The sequence below is a fragment of the Stegostoma tigrinum genome, chromosome 18 (genome assembly GCF_030684315.1).
Source record: "Stegostoma tigrinum isolate sSteTig4 chromosome 18, sSteTig4.hap1, whole genome shotgun sequence".
In the NCBI taxonomy this organism is placed as follows: Eukaryota; Metazoa; Chordata; class Chondrichthyes; order Orectolobiformes; family Stegostomatidae; genus Stegostoma; species Stegostoma tigrinum.
In genome coordinates, this window is record NC_081371.1 from 34,919,224 (window position 1) to 34,944,489 (window position 25,266).

Here is a 25,266-nt window from a genome sequence, read left to right on the forward strand (position 1 = left end):
ATAAAATGTAAATACTTTAAAATGTGAAACTCACTTTCTATGTAAATTACACAACAACAACACAATGATAACTAGTCCTCGCACATAAATTGACCACAAATAGAGTAAAACCCATACGTTGAATTCTAACACATTTCAGAGAAGAATGCAAAGCTTTTTGATTGACTAGTTCAATTGATAGTTATCAGCTGCTCAACCTTGACTCCTGTGAATTATGGCACTTCTTGAATGCATTCATTGGCTTCTACTATGCTGTAATCTCTAGGTCTGTATTAAGCTCTGCAATGTTAGTTCAATAAGTAAGTTCAGACCCATTGTTTTCTTTTTGTAGCTTTTAGAATAGTAACATTTTTAGTTAGCAACAAAAAGTCGGTTCCAACTGTTTGTTGATCACTAGCTCTATCATCAGGAACTGCTTGAGTATTCAATTATATTTTATATGGGCAACTTTCAATGTCAGCTGTGGGATTTCTATTCTGTAAAATTCCAGTGTTGCTATAGTTTTTTTTTAGTTTTACTAATGTGTATTTATCACATAACCACCAGGATCAAAAAGAAGTTGGGCAAAAGGTGGAATGAATTTGGAATTAGTGATTAGGTAATATCCTGCCTTTATTCTAAAACCCTGAAAATTTCAAATCACGTAAAGACTAATCAAAACTCATGAGTGATAAATTCAGTAGAAGACACCATTTATAGGGTAGTGTATCTAAGGTTTAGGACGAACAAAAGTGAGACATTGGCAGGAACTGTAATTGTAGCTTGGAAAGATCCTGCACATAAAGGGATCATTCAGTCTGTTGGAGGTGGACTGCTTACTTTGTTGGACTCACTAATTATGGAGTGATAATCCATAAAGAAATCAGACACAACCTATGCTAATGACTTCACTGGGCTGTGGTGTGGGTGTGTGGAGTTCAGGGAGGCTGAGGGCAATAGGGAGATTAAGGCTGATGGAGTAAAATTTGCCTTCCCCAACGGTATCTGCAGAGTCAGTCTTCTTGGCAACTGTTCTTACACTTTGTCTCTCCTGCCAACTCACCACCAATCCCTCTCCAGCCACCTTGAGGTCTCCTGACATCAATGAGCCATGACATTATGTTCACTCATTGCTCCACCTGGTGGTGGCATCCAATAAACATACCCTTCAATTACTGCCAATGAAGATGGAAAGATAGCAGTGTCAAAGGAAAGATGATCATTTTTGTTTCCTGTCTGATTCTTTTTCACAAAACAAATTTCATGCATTTTTAATCACAAAAAAATCCTGAAACATTTCCTGATAAAACTACCAGAATTTATCTGTAGGCTTCTTTTCAGCATGAGCAAAAGGCTGGAGATCTGTCAGAGAAGAAATCTTCTTCAAAAGGCCAAAGCAGATATGTCTATTGGAGGAGTGAGAGAGATCACAGTGGTCATGAGGGCACTAAAGGTAGTGGAGGATGCTCACATTACATTAGATGGGGTCCACTGGTGATCTGCGGCTTCTGGATTGTTTGAAGTTTCAGTGGTAGACCAATAGTTGATAGCTGTGGAGAATAGGTCCTATTCTGGTCGGGGAAAGCTTGGCTGCAGAGGGTGGTTTGTTGATGGCTGCTGTGTTCAATGGTTATTCCCCGAAAGGTGGAATTCATGGAATGGGCCTGATGGTACTGGGGATTGAGGATTAGACTGATTGCAGATGATGTGAGGAGCTTTGTTGGAACTGGAGGGTATGCTACTGTTCCTACTGACCATCAGGCAGTGCTGTAAAGGCATTTAGCTCGTGAATTCAGTCTTTGTCACCTTATTTGAGCTCCTAAACAACCTGAGATTGGGAAACCAGGCTATCTACTTTTTATAATAAACATTAAACAAATTAGACCATCGCTGGTGGGGCACTGAAACAAATCAATGAAAACTTAGACAACTGTCGAGGAAACCTATCAATATTAAATTAAAATGTCACTCCTGGACCATGGGTGACACAAGACCTGAACCATGCACCTTTTCCTTGGACGCCCAAGCCCAGACAATACCAACAGAAGACAGGCAGAAAGTTAGGCTGCTATGACCCCTTCCACAGCTCGTTGCCTGAACCTTTGGTGGTCTCGTTGACCAAGCTCAAGAGCAGGGCTAAGTTGCCTATATTGGAGTGCAAAAGCACACTACTATATATATATATAAAAAATAAAAACCGAAAGAATCGCAGATGTTGGAAATCAGAAACAAAAATAGAAATTGCTGGAAAAGCTCAGAACTGAACGGAGGTGTTCTGCAAAGCGGTCCCCAAGCCTCCACTTGTTTTCCCCAATGTAGAGGAAGCTACACCGGGTACAATGGATACAGTATACCACTTTGGCAGATGTGCAGGTGAACAATAAACAACTGCACCTCCCAGTCGCGAACCATTTTAACTGCCCCTCCCATTCCTTAGACGACATGTCCATCATGGGCCTCCTGCAGTGCCACAATGATGCCACACGAAGGTTGCAGGAACAGCAACTCATATTCTGCTTGGGAACCCTGCAGCCCAATGGTATCAATGTGGACTTCACAAGCTTCAAAATCTCCCCTCCCCTCACTGCATCCCAAAACCAGCCCAGCCTGTCTCTGCCTCCCTAACCTGTTCTTCCTCTCACCCATCCCTTCCTCCCACCTCAAGCCGCACCTCCATTTCCTACCTACTAACCTCACCCCACCCCCTTGACCTGTCCATCTTCCCTGGACTGACCTATCCCCTCCCTACCTCCCCACCTATACTCTCCTCTCCACCTATCTTCTTTTCTCTCCATCTTCGGTCCGCCTCCCCCTCTCTCCCTATTTATTCCAGTCCCCTCTCCCCATCCCCCTCTCTGATGAACGGTCTAGGCCCGAAACATCAGCTATCGTGCTCCTGAGATGCTGCTTGTCCTGCTGTGTTCATCCAGCTCCACACTTTGTTATCTTGGATTCTCCAGCATCTGCAGTTCCCAATATCACTTAAAGCCGTTCCTAAGAAGCTTGTGTTTCCTATTTTAAATATGTCCTCTCCCCTCAACTTTTAACTGTCCACGAAGATCAAATTGTCTAGTATTTGATTCTTCTACTTTATTTAAGGTGTTTGGAGCTTCTTCTTAACATAGTAGACAGAAATATCAGATAACTAGTTAGCAGTTTGTTAGTGGATCCCTCCTTACCTTCTTTTTTGTATGTACATTGATTGTACGCTATCAAAAGTACCATGATAGTGACACTTCAAAAACTTCTACATTGTTGCTATGAATGATCACTGTACAAACATGACACATCTTGCTCTGCACCTCAATTTCAAGATGGCGATGGTGGGGACGGCAACATTCAGCTCCTGAGTGAGGGGTTTGGCTGCTGATGCGTCAGTTTGACTCCATCCTCATAGCTTAACCATTGTCTTTCCAGCTCGATAGTTCGGACATGTATATTTTTGGTTTTGGTTGCCCTGGGGCCTCTTCCTGACGTCCTCCTGTGGGAGGCTGGGGCCCCATATACTTCCAACCTGCTCCATCACAGGTGATGGCATTGGAAGGCAAGACAGCACCCATTGGTTGACTCAGAGCCAGGGCATGTGAGTTGATATGCAGCGTCGGAGGAAGTGCAGGACACATGCAGTCTGATGGTGGATGTGGCAGCAACAGTGCCAATGGCAGCAGGAAAAGAGCTCATTTCCAGGACCCTGGTGATGATGGTGGGCAGCAGTGACTGATGGAGTAGAGAGGGTAAAGGCTACAGAGAGGGTAGATGAATGTTTGAGGATGTTTTAGTTTTCGTAATATCAACTTAATTTATTCAATATTTTACCATATGTACAATTTATTCTGTGTTTTATTCTGTTACCCAACATAGTACCACAACTTGGTGAAATTATACACTTTTCACTGTACCTAGGTACAAGTGACAATGTTAAATAAATCTAAATTTATATCACTGTGCTGAACCTATCCCCTCCCTGCCTCCTCACCTATACTCTCCTCTCTACCTATCTTCTTTTCTCTCCATCTTCGGTCCGCCTCCCCCTCTCTCCCTATTTATTTCAGAACCCTCTCCCCATCCCCTTCTCTGATGAAGGGTCTAGGCCCGAAACGTCAGCTTTTGTGCTCCTGAGATGCTGCTTGGCCTGCTGTGTTCATCCAGCTTCACACTTTATTATCTTGGATTCTCTAGCATCTGCAGTTCCCATTATCACTCTACACATACTCCTCCTGTAAACCATTCTTATCAGGATCTCAAAATTTTGGAATGATTTGAGTTTGCATTATTCCTACACTCTTCAGGCTTTTCAAACTAAAGGCTGCCAATGTCAAAATACAATTTTCCATTTCCCCACTTGGTGATGACACACACGTGGGTCTTGCCTTTTTTGACTTTGCTTTGTTTTGTCTACTTTGTAATACAATATAGCCACAGTTCTGATATGATTTAGATTTAAACCTGTTATATACCTTGGGACTTTGGATAATATAGTTACTCTACGTAATTTGATGCTGGTTAGAGTCCAGGATGCTGGCACACAATAAAAAAACTTGGGTGACATTATTGTGTTGCACTCTAGGCACCATCGCCCTGATACACATGACCTACATTAAAGTGAAAGTCTGAAATTTCTCTATGTCCGTGTTTACACAACAGTATCTCCAGTCATTCCAGTTTAAATCACCTCCAGCCCAGCCTTGGGAAATGTAGTGTTATCATTGTTCTTTATGGAATTCAAGATTTAATGCATTATCAAATGAATCATTTAAGTTGATCATTTGTGCTTTCCCCCAATTCTCCAGCAATCCATGTTTTAAAGACAGTGGTGACACACAATATATTTTTATGGATGATGGTTTAATTATTGACAATAAAGTACAATGAGGCACTCAGAAAATTCTAACCATTGTGGAAATAGTTGGGTTCATTGAGCAATAAGCCTGATGGTTAAGTAAGGCCTTCATGTTTTCACACTATGTCCTCTTCTGTGCTAAACTTTATCATCAAAATAAAAACATAGTAATTATCTAGCTGTTAAAATAACTTTATCACAAAAAAGTCAAGGCAATGCATAATTTAAAAAAAACAGGACAGTACACTGGTGGCTATCACTTGAGCAAGTAATAAGAATCATGATTTAAATGAACAAGTATTTGACACTGAATACAAAGCACACTTTCAAATGTGCTCTAAAGTGCAAATAAATCGAAACAAGTTAAATGTAAATAAAACAGTTCGGAAGGCAAACTGTTAAAGGTAGGCTGGCCAGTAAATAAAAGCGTTACTGTGCAAAAGGAAATGGAAGGCAACATTTTTTGACAATGGGTCCATTTATTATCATTGCTCGATATAGTCACCGTTGTGCTTAACTTCAAAGACTTATTAAATTTCAATTTATCTGATATGCCAGCTTTCAGCTTCATGTTTTCAAACAAATTTCATTCATCATTTTCTCTTGCCAAAGGTTAAATGTTCACAACTCCTAAATTAAAGGCATGCTCCCCATGCACACAAAATATCCATATCAAATATATCCATATAAAATATTGTCACACTGTGTACGATTAGGATAGAATTTTGTGTCAAGAAATGCTGAAGCTAATTTCTCTTGCTGTTATTTATGTGCAAGTGTAGCAGAGCCTTCTGGATTGGACAGGTGTGGACATACTGTGGTTACCCAAAGTTTGTCTCAGTTGCACCAGTCGTCCATTAGCCTGATGAAACAACATTTTGCTGTTTGCTTCAGCCTCGAACTTTACTGAATGGCATGAAGCTCATGTATTTTTCTTAAGAAGAAGTGGATTGATGTTTAATAAGCGAAGGGGTTGAAGGGTTATGTAGGTATTCAGGAAGTTGGAATTAAGGTTATAATAAGCTATAATGTCATTGAATAATGGAGCAGGCTTAAGGGTCACAGTGGCCTTACTCCTGCTCCAAATTCATATGCTTGACAACACCACAGTTGTAGGCTGGATATCAAGCAATGAATAGTCATAAAACAGGAAGGAGCTAGAATGCTGAGCATTATGGTGCAAAGATAATAATCTTTCCCTCAATGTCAGCAAAACTAAAGAGCTGATCATTGACTTCAGAAAGAAAGGAGGAGGACACAAGCCATGTACATCAGTGGAGCTGAGACAGAGAGGGTCGAGAACCTCAAGCTCAGAGGAGCGATGATAGCCAACAATCTGCCCTGGTCCTCTCACATAAATGAGAGACACATCAAGAAGGCACATCAATACCCCTTCTTTCTCAGGAGGCTTAGGAAATTCAGCATGTCCATAAGAACCCTGACAAACTTTTACAGATGCACCATAGAAAGCATGCTATCCAGGTGCATCACAGCCTGGTATGGCAACTGCTCCGCCCAGGACCAAAAGAAACTACAGAAAGCCGAGAACACAGCCCAGACCATCGCTCAAGCCAACCTCCGTCAGTAGATTCCATCTACTCTTCTTGTTGCTGCAGAAAGGCAGCCAACATCCTTAAAGATCCCTCCCACCCCGGTTACACTCTATTCCAATCTCTTCTGTCAGCCAGAAGATACAGAAGCTTAGACACATATGCCAAGAGGTTCAAGAACAGCTTCTTCCCCCCTGTTATTAGACTGCTAGTTGCTAATCTAACGTGAGATTGCTAATCTCACATTTCAAATCTAATGCTGATCTTGCTTTTGTGCACCCCCTGTGCACCTGCAATCTTATATGCCCTACTCTGTCTAAACACGCTCTGATCTGTATGTCTTTGTATGCTGTGATCTGCTTATACTGTACATAAAACAGAATTTTTCACTGTACTTAGGTATTGTGACAACAACAAATCAAATCAGATTAAATTGTATGCATTTTCTATTTGTAGATTAGACACTAAACTAAACTCTCCACAGAGAGTTATTCATTTAAAATCTATGGGCTGAATGTTACCTTTTTTTGGCGAAGTGCAAGTTGCGTAAAGATTTTGAGGGATTTTTGCCGACGGCATCAGAGAAACAGCAGTCCTGTGAAGTGTTTCAGATTGAAATGTTGATTTTCCTACACCTCTGATGCTGTCTGATGTGTTTTTCCAGCCTCACACCAAAAATTGACTCTAGCTAATATAGGACTCCTGGTTTTATCAGTCATGGCAGAGATTACAGGCTCTCAGATGCCGTACAGTATGCAGTCTGATCACCACCTCTCTGGAAGGATATGATTGCACGGGAGTGGTGCAGAGGCAATTCACCAAGGTGTTGCCTGGGCTGGTGAATTTTAGCTGTAAAGAAAGCCTGGATAGATTCAGGTTGCCTTCTTTGGAGTAGAGAAAGCTGAGGCGGGACCCTAAGTCAGGCATATAACATTATGTGAGGTATTGATATGGGAGGTAGGAAGTAGCTGACTTCTTTAGTTGAAAGGCTATTAGTGAGGGGGCAATTGTTTAAGGCTTAGATTTCACCTTGACGGTAGTGAAAATCTGGAAATCATTGCCTGAGAGGGCAGAAGAGGTAGCTAAGCTCACCACCTTTGAAACATAAATGAACTTGAGAGATTATAACAGTTAAGGTCATGGCCCAAGTGCTGGAAAGTGGGATTAGTGTAGATGGGTTGGAACAGACTTGATGGACTGAAGGACTTCTTCTGTGTTGTATGACTATGATTTTATGAAGGCTTCTTAAATGTCAAACCATTTGGGACTAGATTATTTCTGATAGAGTGCTAAACCATCTTGTCTTCGCCCCTCCCCCACCCTGCAAAGTGCATCCCACAGAGTATCAGGAATGATTGGCTGTTAAAGGTTTCGATTTTTTTACAAAATAAAACTCTAATTCTTACCTTCTCTTTCTGATTTCTTTTTCTCTGAATACAATATTGCTTCACTCACGGTATTCCTCTTTCTACATTGCATTTGAGATGGAATTCACTCATTTTAAGTTATATTTCCTACATGAGTCTTGTACTAATAATTTCATAATCTTCAATCTGGCTTCTTGCCTTATTCACTCAGGTTTCAGATATTTGACTTCCTGCATTACAGCATTATCAGTTTGCACTCTCAGTAATGTAACCATGCAAAAAACCCATTCAAACCTTATCACGTAAGGTCAGTCTAACTAATGGAAAATGCTATAATATGCACTGCGAAAGCAAGTTATGGCCAATATTATTGAATAGTAATCTGAGTGTAATTGATTTACATTCTTTATGTAAGTGCCATTTTCAATTCTATATAGAAATAGAATCATAAGAATTGTACAGCGCAGGAGGACACCATCTGGGCAAACTCTTGAAGAGCAAGTCAGTCAGGGCAGCACAGTGGCTCAGTGGTTAGCACTGGTGTCTCACAGCACCAGGAATCTGGGTTCCAATCCAGCCTCTGGTGACTGTGGAGTTTGCACATTCTTCCCATGTCTACGTGGGTTTCCGCGGAGGGCTCTGATTTCCTCCCACAGTCCAAAGACGTGCAGGTCAGGTGGGTTGGCCATATTAAATTGCCCATAGTGTCGAGGGATGTGTAGGCTAGGTGGATTAGCCATAGGAAATGCAGGACTACAGGGATAGGGTCTGGTTGGGATGCTCTTCGGAGAGTTGGTGTGGCCTTGTTGGGCCAAATGGCCTGAGTTTACACTGTTGGGATTCTACAATTGAAAAAGTTTGTCTCACTAGCCAACTCTTTCCTAATAGCCATGCATTTATTTTTCTCTTTCCAAAATATATCTAATCCTTTGTAATGGTACTATTAAAATTACTTCTGCAAACCCTGTAGGCAGTTCAATTCTAAATCCTGAACATTCATCACTGGAACATTTATTCCCTTTCCTACATTATTTCCTACGCTTTGGACATGAGATTGGACTTCAAATCAACTGGTGTGAAGGCTAATGAGTATAACCCAGTGAAATATTCTCCAGTTTTTCCTTTTCTTCCTGCTGAACATCTCCCTCCAATGATATAGCTATGAATGTTAACATGGAAAACCTGACCATAAATCCATGTGGTATTATACTGCATTTAAGGTGTACCAATATCGCATTTGGACAAAAATAGCCCACCTTGAATATTATTCTGAGGGGTTTCAAAACCAAGCTGGATGAGATCACTATTATTAACATTTCGGTCAGCTGAAAGGAGCAATAACACAAATTCAGTGGGTGTGAACATGTCAATGAAAGTAACTACTCTTATTACCGCAAAACGAGGCTTGTTGGTAAATTGGCTTTTCACTCCTTTCCCCTAGGATATCACAGTGTTTCCTAACAAGGATAAGACTGTTCTAGGAGATGGAGGGATTACTCTCAGTGGAGGACAACGGGCAAGGATCTCCTTGGCAAGGTTTGTGTTACAAATTAACATTATGACAATATCTATTAACAAAGGGAAGTGATGTGTTTGATTGAAATGTTCTTTCCACTGAGAAATTCATTGTTCATGGTAAAATCGTCCTTAACTAACAGTACCCTCCGTAGATGATTCATTTTGTCAATAAGTAGGATATGGCAGTAGCTTGTCCTTGACTGAAAATTCTCTCATTGGGAGGTAACCTTTCGTCCATGGCTGATTTACTCAGAACGTTACAGAAAGTAAATGCATTTTGTTAAGCCACTATGGATTACTACAGAATGGTTTCTGGGAGAAGCTTCAGAATTTTTTACATTACATGCTTCAAGGAAGTGATTAGAATAATTTATGTTCGATTTTACTCTTAATGGTTTTCACTTTTCACATTTGAGAATTGGACTATTACCAATAATTTACACCTAGTATTGGTACCAATAATTTACCATTACTTGGTGTGCATGAACAACCTAAGGCGACTTTGTTTATCAATTTACTGCTGTCAACTTAACTCAAGTTTATTGGAGCCCTTGCATTTGTACTATGGCATTCCTTAACTCAATAAAATATCTTGTGACCTTTAAAAGTATTAGATACAGATTAATGCCATCAAAATGAATGGTAAACAATGTCCTCTCATAGATCAAATTTTCTTTTTGAATAGTGTACAGGTATGTACAATTGTAAAGCTGTTTCTGTTCAATTAAGAATTACTTTCAGTTATCACAATGTTATTCACACTACAGCTAATGAGACTTCACATTCATGTTTAGATAACTGCTTTTTTTGTACGATTTATCTCAAGTAACATAGGGACACAGGAAGCCAATTCACACAGTCCAAATAAAACTGATTTAAGAGTAAGACAGGTGTGGAGGTGCTGGTGTTGGACTGGTTTGGAGAAAGTCACACCACACCAGGTTATAGTCCAATAGGTTTATTTGAAATCACAAGCTTTTGGAGCTCAACCCCTTTGTCAAGTGACTTCATGTTAGCTAATGAAGGAGCAATGCCCCAAAGGCTTATGATTTCAAATAATACTGTTCAACTATAACCTGGTCTCATGTGGATGATAACAAGAGCCCAGAGACAGTATGTTCCTTTTAGGGTAAAGGGCAAGGCTGGAAGGTGTAGGGAATGTGAGATCAGTAGAGAAATTGAGGTTTTGGTCAAGAATAAGAAGGAACCATATGTGAAGTATAGACAGCAGAAATCGAGTGAATCCCTAGAAGAGTACAAAGGCAGTGGGAGTATACTTAACACAGATATCAAGAAGGCAAAAAGGGGACATAAGATAACTTTGGAAAATAAGGTTAAGGAAAATCCAAAGGGATTCTGCAAATACATTAAGGACAAAAGGGTAATTAGGGAGAGAAGAGGGACCCTTAAAGATCAGCAAAGCCACCTTTGTGTGGAACTGCGGGAGCTGGGGTAAATGCTAAATGAGTATTTGATCAGTGTTTACTGTGGAGAAGGATATGGAAGATAAAGTGTATGAGGGACATAAACATCAACATCTTTAAAAAGTGCCCATATTACAGAGGAGGAAGTGCTGGATGTCTTAAAATGCATAAAAGTGGGTAAATCCCCAGCACTTGATCAGGTGTAGCCGAGAGTGCTGTGGGAAGCCAGGGACGTGATTTCTGGTCCCTTGTTGAGATATCAGTATCATGGATAGCCACAGGAAAGATGCCAGAGACTGGAGGTTGGCTAACATGGTGCCACTATTTAAGAAAAGAGGTAAGAAAAAGTCAAGGAACTATCGACCGGTGAGCCTGACATCACTGGTGGGCAATTTGTTGGAGGGAACCTTGAGGGACAGGATTTACATGTATTTGGAAAGGCAAGGATTGATTAGGGTTAGCTAACATGGCTTTGTGTGTGAGAAAACATGTCTCACTAACTTGATTGAGTTTTTTGAAGAAGTAATAAAAAGACGATTGATGAGGGTAGAGTGGTGGACCTGATCTATATGGACTTCAGTCAGGCGCTGAACAAGAGTTTGCATGGTAGGCTGATTTGCAAGGTTAGGTCATAGGGAGTACAGAGAGAACCAGCCATTTGGATACAGAACTGGCTCAAAGGCAAAAGACATAGGGTGGTGATGAAGGGTTGTTTTTCAGACTAGAGGCCTGTGACCAGCGGTATGCCACATGGATCAGTGCTGGTTCCACTGCATTTCATCATTTATGTAAATGACTTGGATGTGAACATAGGAGGTATAGTTAGTAAGTTTGAAGATGACACCTAAAATTGGAAGTGTAGTGGACAACAAAGAAGGTTACTTCAGAGTACAATGGGATCTTGATCAGGTGAGCCAATGGGCCAAAGAGTGGCAGATGGAATTTAATTTAGATAAATGTGAGGTGCTGCATTTTAGAAAGGCAAATCAGGGCAACATACATAATGGTAAGGTCCTGGAGAGTGTCACCAAATAAGGAGACGTTGGTGTGCAGATTCATAATTCCTTGAAAATAGAGTCACAGATAGGATAGTGAAGAAAGTGTTTGGTATGCTTGCCTGTATTGGTCAGTCCATTGAGTATAGGAGTTGGGAGGTCACGTTGCAGCTGCACAGGACATTGGTTAGGCCACTTTTGGAATACTGCATGCAATTCTGGTCTCTCCGTCATAGGAAGGATGTTGTGAAACTTGAAAGGGTTCAGAAATGATTTAAAAGGTTGTTTTGTCAGGGTTGGAGGGTTTAAGCTATTGGGAGAGGCTGAATATTTTCCCTGCAACATCAGAGGTTGAAGGGTGACATTATAGAGGTGTATAAAATTATGAGGGGCATGGAGACGGTAAACAGACAAGGTCTTTTCTCTGGGGTGAGGGAGTCCAAAACTAGAGGGTAATGATTTAAGGTGAGAGTGGAAAGATTTAAAAGGGACCTAAGGCGCAACTTTTTCACACAGAGGATGACCTGTGTATGGAATGTGCTGCCATAGGAAGTGGTGGTGACTGGTACAATTACAATAGGCATCCAAAAAGGCATCCGGATGAATATATGAATAGGAAGGGTTGAGAGTGATATGAACAAAATGCTGGCAAACTGACTAGATTTATTTAGGATATCCAGTTGGCATGATTGAGTTGGAACAAGGGGTCTGTTTCATGGCTCTATATCTCTACGACTGTATGATTTCTGACTAAGAGTAAGACCAACATTACTGAAGTCAATAATTAATGCTATTGTTGCAAATTCAAAAGCCATGTAACAAAAATGCCTCTGTACAGTTTAATGTCAAGTTTGAGTAATTGGGACAATGCTTAAATTAATAAATGTAACTGAATAACATTTTTGGATGGTGTTTAGCAACATGATGCAAAAAAGTTATGAGTTAAATTCTGTTTAGTATCTGTGTGCTGGAAGATCTTTTTAGATATTAGAAACAAGGAATGTGTACCCCAAACTAATTTAAATTATTAATAACAAAATGTTGCAGTAATTTTTAACATTCTGGCACTGTTAACTTTGGGGCAAATAAAAAAACAGCATATGGCTTCAGTGCAGCAAATCCTGACATGCAGTTCAGAAAGCTCATTTTATTCAGGCAGTGCCCCAATCTCTCAACACATTGTTTTTTATAAATAGAACTGGTAGTAGGTTTCTTAGTTAATACCATAGATATCAATAACATGTGTCTTCATGCTGCTTTTGTTTCGGTTCCAATGTAAGCTCCCAAAAAATGTACAAGAGTAAAACAGACTAAGCTGCATGTGGACTGCACAATCTTTTGACCAAACGGTATGCTTAAAAAACCTAAACTTCATTGTACATTACAGAAGAGAGCTGTTCAAATGGTTTTATTTGCCTTTACTGCTCTAAGTTTTCTACAATCATTTTATCAAAACAGAAAAGTCATAAACTACTTTATTCATTGATGATGTAAGTTGCTACTCATTAACTTTTATGGGGCGATGAATTATACAAAGGATATCATCTTATTTGTTATATGGCCTGCTCTGCTTCTGATTTGTACATTTATATAGATTTAAAATATACTGAGTCATTTACTGAAAACATATAAAGTCTGTTTCTCTAACATGAGAACTTAATGAATTGCAAATGAGCTCCTTTGACTGAAAATGTCAAGTTCAGTGTGACCACCCCATATACAATGAGTCCAAAACGTTAATCTCAATGTGAGTTCTTACTAATTAGAAAAGAGCAAGTAACTCTCAATCAGCTGTTATTCTAGCTGGTGGTGGAAAATATTAAATGAGGTTAAGTACAGGATATTGACTCCAATCTTTAATGTGTCAAATCAATATCTGGATTATTTGGATAATGCTGCATTTCTCATTAAAGAATACTTTATTAGCAAAACTCAAGGTATCAAAATTTTCCATTTGGGACCGTGAAGTTAAGGAAACTTTACCTGAACAAGTAAAAATGTCCTTCAAGCTTTTAAAAGCATGCAGTTATTGCTTTGCTTGATTTTAAAAGAGAAAATTGCGATTAAAATGAGTGAATTCACAGAATTAGTTGTTAAAGCACAAACAACTCGTTACCAATTTACCAGTGAACTGTTTGTTTGACAGTATTTATGGTCAAAATAATTCTTCTCATATTGAAGCTAACCTGTCCTTTGGTTTGAGGACGAAGTCCACTCAGGGTTATGAATTTCTGCCACAGGTCCTCACGTGACTGAACACACCAATTTCTCAACTTGCAGAACCATGGCCATGTGAATCATCAGAAGAAATAGTGGGATTCCGATCACAGAATGAACTTCCTTTTCATTCCTACTTTTCATTCCTACATTCATCTACCACTCTATCTTATCTTTAAAGTGTTTGGACTCAAGTGCAACTCGACAGACATGTTGCTGCCATTTTGAATGAGTGGTAGAGAGCTCCTCCCAGTAATTAGTGTGAATGGGACCATGCTTCAAGGGGAGAGTCACAGTGTCTTTGCAGCATCTGATTGTCCTCTATTAGAACACTGGCTATTTGGGAACTAAGAAAACAGGATGTGGTGGTGAAGACAGTCAAGTTGTAGTCACATCATCATGAAGCAATTGCGGGATTATGATGAAGTTTTTTGATTACCAAACTCTCTGGAGAACGTTCCACAAAGCCTCATGATTGAATCAAGTTCTTTCAACTGATCAATGAATGTAATGAAAATTTTCGAGTGTTTTCTTAATATTTCTCGTGGATTTGCAGAGCAACAAAAACCATGTTGGACGATAACGAGAAAGATCTAAAATCAAATGTGTGTCTGGCAGGATTTACTCAGCTACAAGAAGTAGATAATTCAGGAGAACATGGATCAGAATTTTTCCTGCTTATGGATAAGAGGAAAATACTTGATTGTTTTCATCTCATGATTCATTCCTTGAAGATAGTTACCACTGTTGCATTCTTAAAGTTAGGGGATGGGGTTAGAGTTGGTGTCTTGATGTGAGCATAGGCATACTAGCTTTGTTCTCCTCAGCTTGAGTATTATTAGGGGTGAAGACCATTTTGTTTTTCATCAGTTTAATTGCTTCTTGCAGCTGTCCTGTTAATAGTATCCACCCACAGATTTGACCACAGGGTACGGAGCAGTGGCCTGGATAGTATAAACTGCCTTAATGGATTCACAGCTCAGGAGTTATTGAAACTACTCTTTCCAGTGTTAATAGATGGGAATTGCAATCCTTATGAAAACAGATACCAACCTGCAAGTGAAGGCAGTTTTTATTATTTGACCTTGGTCTACAGATGGCCTAGTGGCTTCAAAGCATTATATATCATAACAGTCAGTATACTGTTGGATTTCTCAAGCTTTGTCTTCTCACCACTATCATTATTGACAAATCTATCTATTCCTATTTCTTTCTGCCTACAGAGCTCTATATAAAGATGCTGATCTGTATCTACTGGATTCACCTTTCAGTCACCTTGATGTAACTACGGAAAAGAACATATTTGAAAGGTATTTTGCAGAAACTATTCAAGATACAGAAGTTCTCTATAAATATATTTAATATTCCCAATCGTTTCATACACACACAATATCAATAAATTGAATTATAATTCAGAGAGATGCATAGTAACTGTATTCAATTACATAAGGAATAAAATGCAGTAGGATTAATGAAATATGAATCCCTTTGAAAATAGCCAATGTTATAAAATTGTGGAGAAGCTATATGGCCAGTTCATGGGATCAGGTATTCCAATTGTAACAGTAAATGACAACTTTGTTTGTGAATGGTACATGTTAATACAACTCTGTTGCACAAACAGCATCTTACTGTTAAACTAAATATTTTGCTTACTTCATTCAAATCTGTTCATAATGCATTTAATTGAAAACAATAAATTTCTTATCAAAAACAGTTCCCTGGATTTTACCAAAACATTTAAACTGGCCACACAAAATCTCCAAAAAGAAGAAAGTGGTGGACTTTAGTGATGAGATTGCAATAGCTGGGGATTGTCTCAGATGGAGTTTTAGCTCCATTAGCCAAACATAGTACCACAGTTTGATAAGTCTTTAAGATTTTCTTAACTGAAGACTTATTGTTTTACTAATTCAACAAGGATGAGTTTGAATGTTGTTTTTGAATGTTTTTAGATTGAGTAATTTCCACTTCAATTGGATTCCCTCAAATTATTTGCAGATTTTGTCATTTCATCTTCAAATAGCCTGTTTTTACACCCAAACCTGTACCAGGAAATTGCAGTTTTAAATGCATGTATGACAGCTAATATTATTTAAATAATGATTCCATGAGCAAATTAAAATTGATGGGTATGATGTTCTGGGTAGCATAGAGACTAGCTGGAAGGTGATCCAGCTGGGGACTAAACATCCAAAGATATGCGTCCTATTGATAGTTCAGGCAGATGGGTGGAGGTGGTGGCAATACCATTTTAGAAAGAAATCAAATTAAATTGATAGCACGATGTGATATAACGTTGGAAGTGGCGAATTTATGTGGATAGAGTTGAAGAGTTGCAAAGGAGAAAGGTCCTAATGGGAGTTATGTAGAGGCCTCTGAGCAGTAGTCAGGATGTGGGGCAGAGAATAAATCAGTAGATAGAAAAAAAAATGGAAGAAAGGCGTTATTGCAATAACCATGTGGATTTCAATATATAGGTGGACTCAGAGAATCAGGTTGGTAGTGGGTCCCAAGTAAAGGAATTTGAGGCAATTCTACCAGAGAGTTTTTTTCAGAGCAGCCTGAGTTATAGCCTACTAGGATGAAGGAACCCCTGGGGAATGGTGACCATAATATGACAGAATTCACCCTGCAGTCAGAGAGGGAGAAGCTGGAATGAGATGTAAAGGTATTATAGTTGAATAAAAGTAATTCCAAGCACATGAGAGAGAAGTTGGCCAGAGTTGATTGGAAGAGAATTCCCAACAGGAAAGATGTTGGAGCAGCAGTGACAGGAGTTTCTGAAGGCAATTCAGGAGGCACTCCAGAAATTTTTCCCAAGGAAGAGGAAACATACTAAGAGGCTGTTGAGGCAATCATGGCTGATAAAAGGAGGTCAGGGATTGCACTTTACTAAATAGTTTTCAAAAGCAAAAGAAAAAGCACATAATGTGATGAATATTAATGGGAACCTAAAGGATTAGGAAACGTTTAAAAACCTGCATAACCAAAAAAGCAATCAGGGAGGAGGAGATGAAAGATAAGGGTAAATTAGCTAGTAATATAAAAGAAGATAGCAAGAGTTCTTTTGGATGTATAAAGGTAAGAGAGGGACAAGAGAAGACACTAGACTGCTGGAAAATGAAGCTGGAGAAGTAGCAATGGGGAACAGAGAAATTGCAGAGGAATTGAATAGGTACTTTGCATCAGTATTCTCAGTGGGAGACACCACTAGCATACCAGAACTTCAAGAGAGTTGGGGGCAGAGGTGACTGTAATGGCCATCACTAAAAAGGTGCTGGGGAAGACGAAGGGTCTGAAGGTGAAAAATCACCCAGATCAGATAGACTCACCCTAAAGTTCTGAACAAAATAGCTGAAGAGATTATTGGGGCATTGCTGATGATCTTTCAGGTATCACTGAAGTTAGGAAGGGTTCCAGGAGACTGGAAAATATCCAATGTTTAAGAAGTGAGGAAGAAAACCAGAAATTATAGGCAGTGTACAGGGTTTAGCACTGAGATGAGGACGAATTTCTTCAGCCAAAGGGTGGTGAATCTATGGAACTCATTGCCACAGAAGGCTGTAGAGGCCAAGTCATTGAATCTATTTAAGACAGAAATAGTTCTTGATTAGTAAGGGGATCCAGAGTTGCATGAAGAAGGCAGGAGAATGAGATTGCGGAACATATCAGACATGATCGAATAGTGGAGTAAACTCGATGGGCCTAATTCTGTTCCTATATCTTATGGTCATTGGAGCAAAAAACTTGAGAAAACATAGTCAATGTAAGATTCTTGGCTATATAACATTTGTTAAGTATATATCAACTTTTAAACTGCACCCTTGATCAAAAGATACCCAAACCATTCACTTCATGCCCACTTGCATCAAGAAATCCTCATAAAATAAGTTACAACATAAAGATTTGATTATGCATAACTACGTACATTTCAATTAATGTTTCAAGAGGTACATGAATCCATTCTAATTGCTATGATGTAAAAGGAGCAGATCATAATGGCTGTGGTTTGTTTTTGTAATAGCTGTCTTTGTAAACTGATGGTTAACAAAATTCGGATCCTGGTGACTTCAAAGCTGGAACACTTGAAGAAAGCCGATAAAATTCTGCTCCTACATGAAGGACGCTGCTACTTCTATGGAACCTTTTCTGAGCTTCAGGGGGAGAAGCCTGACTTCAGTTCCCAGCTGCTGGGTTCTGAGGGTTTCGATAGCTTTAGCGCTGAAAGAAGAAATTCAATTCTCACCGAAACCCTTCGTCGGTGCTCCGTGTCCTCAGGTGATGGGGCAGGTTTGGGCAGCTTCAATGAAACTCGAAAAGCATCTTTTAAGCAGCCACCAACAGAATTCAGTGAAAAAAGGAAGTCTTCGCTGATAATCAATCCAATAACGTCAAACAAAAAATTTTCCCTCATACAAACTGCTATGCCACATGCACAGGCAAATGGTATAGAAGATGCCATAAGTGAGCCAAATGAAAGGCATTTTTCCCTCATTCCAGAAAATGAACTAGGAGAACCCACACAACCCCGGAGTAATATATTCAAAAGTGAGGTTCCCTTTCAGGCACATAGGCGACAATCTGTGCTGGCACTCATGACAAACTCTTCAACGTCTCCCAACAAGATTCATGCACGACGCAACACTGTACGCAAAATGTCCATGGTTTCTCAAGCCAATTATGCATCTTCTGACATAGATATTTACTCAAGGCGCCTGTCTGAAGATGGAAGTTTTGAAATTAGTGAAGAAATAAATGAAGAGGATTTGAAGGTATGTTAAAGCACTCTAACACTAAAAGTTATGATTTGACAACTTTCAACCAGAAAAATATTGACGCTATCAATAAACTTCCAAATTACAACTTTTTTAAAAGTAGAAGGCAATATAAATAAACCAAAATCCTGAGGTTTCTGAGTAGATTTGTAGCTCGGGTTGTGGATGTGGTTGGTTCGCTCACTGAGCTTGTTCGTTGTTCCGCAGACATTTCATTACCCTGCTGCGTGACATCATCAGTGCAGCCTCCAATGAAGCACTCTTGTGTTTTCCCACCTGTTACTGTAACCCTGGTGTCAGTTGTGCAGGATTACCTCACTTCCAGTTTTCCTTTGCAGTGGAGAAAGTATAGGGTCTAGCTCTATGCGTTCATTGATGGCCTTCTTAGTGGAGAACCAGGCCTCTAGGAATCCCCGTGCTTGTCTCTGTTGGCCTGTCCTCAGATCTTGGTGTTGTCCCAACCAAACTGATGGTTACCCTTACCCATATGGATGGAGATGAGCGAGTATTGGTCGTGTCTTTTTGTTGCTAGTTGGTGTTCATGTACTCTGCAGCTAATTTTCTTCCTGCCTGTTTGTTGCAGTCTTTGCAAGGCATTTTGTATATAATGTTGGTTCTGTCTATAGTGGGTAACGGGTCTTTGGTTTGGGTGAGCAGTTGGCATAGGGTTGATGCGGGTTTGTGTGCTACTCTGATGGTCAATGGTAGGGAATCTTGTGATCAGTTCAAATGTGTCCTTGATGTAAGGTAGTATGATGAGTGTGTTAGGGCGTGCAGTATCTTCCTGTTGCTGTTTGTGTGATAGGCATCTTCAGATCCAGTTGTTTGGGTATCCATTGTCATTGAATACTTGGTGGAAGTATTCTTTTTCTTTCTGGTGTGGTTCTGGGTTGCTGTAGTGTGTTGTTGCTTGTTTAAATAGTGTTTTTACCCAACTTTGTTTGTGGGTGTTAGGGCGGTTAATGTTGAAATTCATTGCTTGGTCAGTGTGTGTGGCTTTCCTGAGTACCTTCGTCAGGAATTCCCCATTGGTCCTGAGTTCCACCATGACGTTCAGGAATGGGAGCTCTTCACTCTTTTCCTTTCTCCCAGTGAATTTGATTCTGTTGAATTTGATCCTGGTGAGAATGTTGTTTATTAGTTCCTGTGTCTCTTCTAGTGTGGTCCATTTAATGATGATGAAGGTGCCATCCACGTATTGGATCCATAGTTTGGGTTGGATTTGCGGGAGGGCCAGGCTTTCAAGCCTCTGCATCACCAGTCCTGCTAATATCCCAGAGATAGGTGATCCCATGGGTGTCCCATTGATCTGTTCATAGGTTTGGCCGTTAAAGGTAAAGTGGGTCATGAGGTATAGGCCTGGTTTATAATATCAGTAACCTCTACAAATTGGCTGCATGAAGAGTTAATACATTTTTATATTAATTCATAGAATTGAGCATTTATTATCCATCCCAAAATCCCCTTGAGAAGATGGTGAGGGGTAACTTCTTTAAATACAAGCAAGTGGCTAGCACACGGTACATTATTTGACAATGTAGAAGCATGTCAAATGCTGAGGTTGTGATTTCAAGCCCCACTGAAAGCAGTTTTAATGGTCTTGGGGCACAATGAGTGTGTCCCTACCTCTATAGCAGAAGTCTATCAATTCCCATCCCATTAAACCCCATACACTCCAGGAGTGTGTCATAACATGTCTAAGCAGGTTGATTAAAGTAGCAGTGGTGACTTGCTCATTTTAATTTCTCCAACTGCTGTTATGGGATTTAAATGCATGACTCTGGATTATTAATTTGTGTACTAATCCAGTAACATAACTTCTATACTACTGTAATAGTACAGTATCGGCTTGATGAAACAGTTTGAAAAGGGGTGGACATATCAGGAAAACATTTACAAATGATTCCCACCCAAAGATATTTGGTAAAGTCTATACTTAAAAGAGCTGCATATTAACCTTTTGTAGTTCATACACTAGGTCACCCAGATCTCACTACATCTTAGAGTTCTGTAATTGTTCACCATCTAAATTATGTTCTTTTTTCTTATTTTTCCTGACGAAATGAAAAATTTCCATTTTTCCCCACATTTTACTTCATTTTCCAGATATTTACCCCTCATGTAACCTATCTAGAACCTTTTACACCTTCATTATAGTTTTGTCACAACTTACTTTTCTACCTATCTTTGTGCCTTTGAGACTAAAAATGATGAAATATTGAGGTTCCAGAACAGGTCACAGCAACACATCACTCATTATATCTTGCCAACCAGAAAATATCCACTATTTTCAGTAAGCTAACCAATTACATTCCTATGCTAGGATAATGAAATGTGAGGCTGGATGAACACAGCAGGCCCAGCAGCATCTCAGGAGCACAAAAGCTGACGTTTCGGGCCTAGACCCTTCATCAGAGAGCAGGATGGGGTGAGGGTTCTGGAATAAATAGGGACAGAGGGGGAGGCGGACCAAAGATGGAGAGAAAAGAAGATAGGTGGAGAGGAGAGTATAGGTGGGGAGGTAGGGAGGGGATAGGTCAGTCCAGGGAAGATGGACAGGTCAAGGAGGTGGGATGAGGTTAGTAGGTAGGGGATGGAGGTGCGGCTTGAGGTGGGAGGAAGGGATGGGTGAGAGGAAGAACAGGTTAGGGAGGCAGAGACAGGTTGGACTGGTTTTGGGATGCAGTGGGTGGAGGTGAAGAGTTGGGATGGTTGTGTGGTGCAGTGGGGGGAGGGGACGAACTGGGCTGGTTTTGGGATGCGGTGGGGGAAGGGGAGATTTTGAAGCTGGTGAAGTCCACATTGATACCATTGGGCTGCAGGGTTCCCAAGCAGAATATGAGTTGCTGTTCCTGCAACCTTCGGGTGGCATCATTGTGGCACTGCAGGAGGCCCATGATGGACATGTCATCTAAAGAATGGGAGGGGGAGTGGAAATGGTTTGCGACTGGGAGGTGCAATTGTTTATTGCGAACCGAGCGGAGGTGTTCTGCAAAGCGGTCCCCAAGCTTCCGCTTGGTTTCCCCAATGTAGAGGAAGCCACACAGGGTACTGCATCCACTGTACCCGGTGTGGCTTCCTCTACATTGGGGAAACCAAGTGGAGGCTTGGGGACTGCTTTGCAGAACACCTCCGCTTGGTTCGCAATAAACAACTGCGCCTCCCAGTCGCAAACCATTTCCACTCCCCCTCCCATTCTTTAGATGACATGTCCATCATGGGCCTCCTGCAGTGCCACAATGATGCCACCCGAAGGTTGCAGGAACAGCAACTCATATTCTGCTTAGGAACCCTGCATCCCAATGGTCTCAATGTGGACTTCACCAGCTTCAAAATCTCCCCTTCCCCCACCGCATCCCAAAACCAGCCCAGTTCGTCCCCTCCCCCCACTGCACCACACAACCAGCCCAGCTCTTCCCCTCCACCCACTGCATCCCAAAACCAGTCCAACCTGTCTCTGCCTCCCTAACCTGTTCTTCCTCTCACCCATCCCTTCCTCCCACCCCAAGCCGCACCTCCATCTCCTACCTACTAACCTCATCCCACCTCCTTGACCTGTCCGTCTTCCCTGGACTGACCTATCCCCTCCCTACCTCCCCACCTATACTCTCCTCTCCACCTATCTTCTTTTCTCTCCATCTTCGGTCCGCCTCCCCCTCTGTCCCTATTTATTCCAGAACCCTCACCCCATCCTGCACTCTGATGAAGGATCTAGGCCCGAAACATCAGCTTTTGTGCTCCTGAGATGCTGCTGGGCCTGCTGTGTTCATCCAGCCTCACATTTCATTATCTTGGATTCTCCAGCATCTGCAGTTCCCATTATCACATTCCTATGCCAAATATTGTTGAGAAATACTTTCAATTTGTTCTTTAAATAATCCTTTAATCACCAATTAGTTGTGTAACAAAAATATATCAAAGCTTTAAGAACTGGGAAGGCCACTACAAATCTATTTTGTTGTGGAATTTTCAAAAGTGGTGTCATCTGAGTCCAAAGATGCTTCAATGATTAAATAGCTTTAAGGCACACAACTTATGAGAAACATGTATGCAGAGAATGAAGAATTAGAGAATGAAGCTTGGAGTCAATAAGTGTAATTTGCTGAAACTGAGCAACTCACTTATTATTACCTAAAGTAGTATTTATTTGTGATTTGAGAATTTCTCTGCTTTGCTTTAGGAATGCTTTGTTGATGAAGAGGAAATCCGCAATGTTACAACCACATGGAGCACTTATCTCAGATATGTTACAATTAATCGTAACTTGATATTTGTCCTCATCCTTTGCCTTGTTATATTTTTAGCAGAGGTAAGATAATAAGTATAAACACATTAGAAATAATGAATTATCCATCTCTTCAAAAGCCTTTTCTGATTGACCACGTCCCTTGCCTGATCAACACCCCTAATGTTGATTAATTGCCACCCCCTGCCCCTCCCAGACCAACACCCATTCCCAATGTGGACTGTTGTGTGAGTATGCTGGACAGAGATATGCTCGCTGCTCAAGTAAAGGAACAGTTGATAATCATGCCGATCCTCGGTCATACAGAAACATACAGTGGAGCTTAAAGATTAAAACATGGATGGAAAACTGAAGTCTGGATTCCTCAAAAGTTTCTACCTGACCTGCTGCCTGTGGCTTGATTCCATATAAGTTCCTCCCCTTTTGTTTCAAAGCAGCGTAAATCTCAATTGAGTCGCATCTTATCAAATTCAGGATCAACCTAGCCTTTGCATTGATGCTTACACACAAAATGTTTTGAATAATTGTTTCCACCAGCATTTGGACATTAAGATTTTGTTCATAAGCCATTAATAGGAAGAACATTTTAATGCACATTGAACGTTGCTTATGAATAGAAATTAAGCAAAGCAACAAGCCATTTGGCTCACCAGGTTTATGATAGTGGTTATGATCTATGCAAATCTCCTGCCACCTTCATCTTAATTCATCAATGTATTTTTCTACTCACTCTCCCCTCATGTACTTACTAGCTTTACTTTAATTGTATCTAGGCTGTAAGATGAGGTACTCATAATTCACCTAAAAGGAAGTCTGACTATTTTTTCACGGGGCAAGAATAACAGTCACTGGCCTAGGGATAGTAAGAACTGCCGATTCTGGAGTCTCAGAAAACGAGGTGTGGAGCTGGATGAACACAGCAGGCCAGGCTGCATCAGAGGAGCTGGGAAACTGACGTTTCGGGTTGGGACCCTTCTTCAGAAATGGGAGAGTGGAGGGAGGCTCTGAAATAAATAGAGAGGCGGGTGCAGTGATAGCAGGTGGATAGTGGAGCGGATAAATGGAAGAGAAGACAGACAGGTCAAGGAGGCGGGGACGAGAGGGGGTGCTGATCTTGGAATGAGGTCGGGGGTGGGGAAATTTTTAAGCTAGTAAAGTCCACATTGAGACCATTTGGTTGTAGGCTTCCAAGGCGGAATATGAGATGCTGTTCCTCCAGTTTCTGGGTGGCTGTGGTAATAATGCTCTTTTATGTAATAATGCTAGAATATTTTTGTTCCAAACAGCAATTGCTTGTTTCCCCTCATTGGTCAGGCTGAGGAGGGGAGGAAGCAGCACTGAATCACAATTCACGCACAATTCCAGACATGCAGAACATGCAAGAGAAGCTCAAAGATGCATATAGAACCACATGGAGTTTTACAGCTGCACTTGAAATATTCCTCCTACTATATAAAAGCCACATGTCAACCACAGACATATCTGGGAAAATATATGTTTGTGCAATTTTGACAAATCCCTGTTCTGTTTCATAATTAATTTGACCTTTAATATTGCCTATTCCCCATGTAGTATCTTAAAAGAAAATCAAAAATATAGGTAAAGCAAGTTTTGGGTTACAGGATATGAAAACTGAAGGATCTCACAAAGTAACCTATATCTTTCTTGTGTGATTCTATTGCTAATTTTGCTGGGGCATGGATCATATTTATTCTTAAAATTGTCATCAACTAGGTTGTGATTCATTGGACTTGAAGAAACCTGCCAACCAAAATCAAATTGTTTCTGGTTATTCATTACTTGTTACTCACAGAACCAGGCTGTGTATAAATAATCTGTGGCATTTTCATACATATAAAACAGTTTCTCAACTGGGAAGTATATTATTGCTTGGAAAGCGCTTTGAGGTGATACAAGGACAACAGTCCTCACTGACTGTTCTCAGTGGAAATGTTTCATGCATGCTGGCAGTAAAATCAGAACAAAACCAACTGGTATTTATACAACATTTTTAACATAGTATATTGTCCAAAAGTATGTCACAGGAGAGACAATCAAGCATCATTTGACACCAAACAACATGAAGATTTTGACCAAAAGGGCACACATACATGCATGACAATTTAGAGTGGCTACTTTTACTGTTGTTTTAGATTCCCATTTAGAATGAAGTCTTGGAGACCAGGCATGGATCTCTATCCCACTAACCAGACTAGGAGGGTAAAGTTAAAATTATTCCACAGGAAACTAATTTTGTCGTCTCAGAAGCTGAATGCAGGAGTCTGAATGGGCAAAATTGATTATCTTAAACGTATTGTTGCATTGTTGCAAAATATAGCATTTTTAGAACAG

At 40.4% G+C, this 25,266-nt stretch overlaps 1 protein-coding gene across 2 annotated transcripts in view; it reads left to right on the forward strand.

Moving 5' to 3' along the window:
• Window positions 1–25,266, forward strand: part of cftr (CF transmembrane conductance regulator) — a 115,585-nt gene that overhangs the window by 52,725 nt on the left and 37,594 nt on the right. For both annotated transcript variants that reach the window (XM_048549303.2, XM_048549304.2), the window contains exons 12-15: window positions 9,178–9,272; window positions 15,114–15,200; window positions 17,918–18,665; window positions 22,849–22,977. In XM_048549303.2, the coding sequence (XP_048405260.1) occupies window positions 9,178–9,272; window positions 15,114–15,200; window positions 17,918–18,665; window positions 22,849–22,977 (1,059 nt within the window). The remainder of the gene's footprint in view (window positions 1–9,177; window positions 9,273–15,113; window positions 15,201–17,917; window positions 18,666–22,848; window positions 22,978–25,266) is intronic.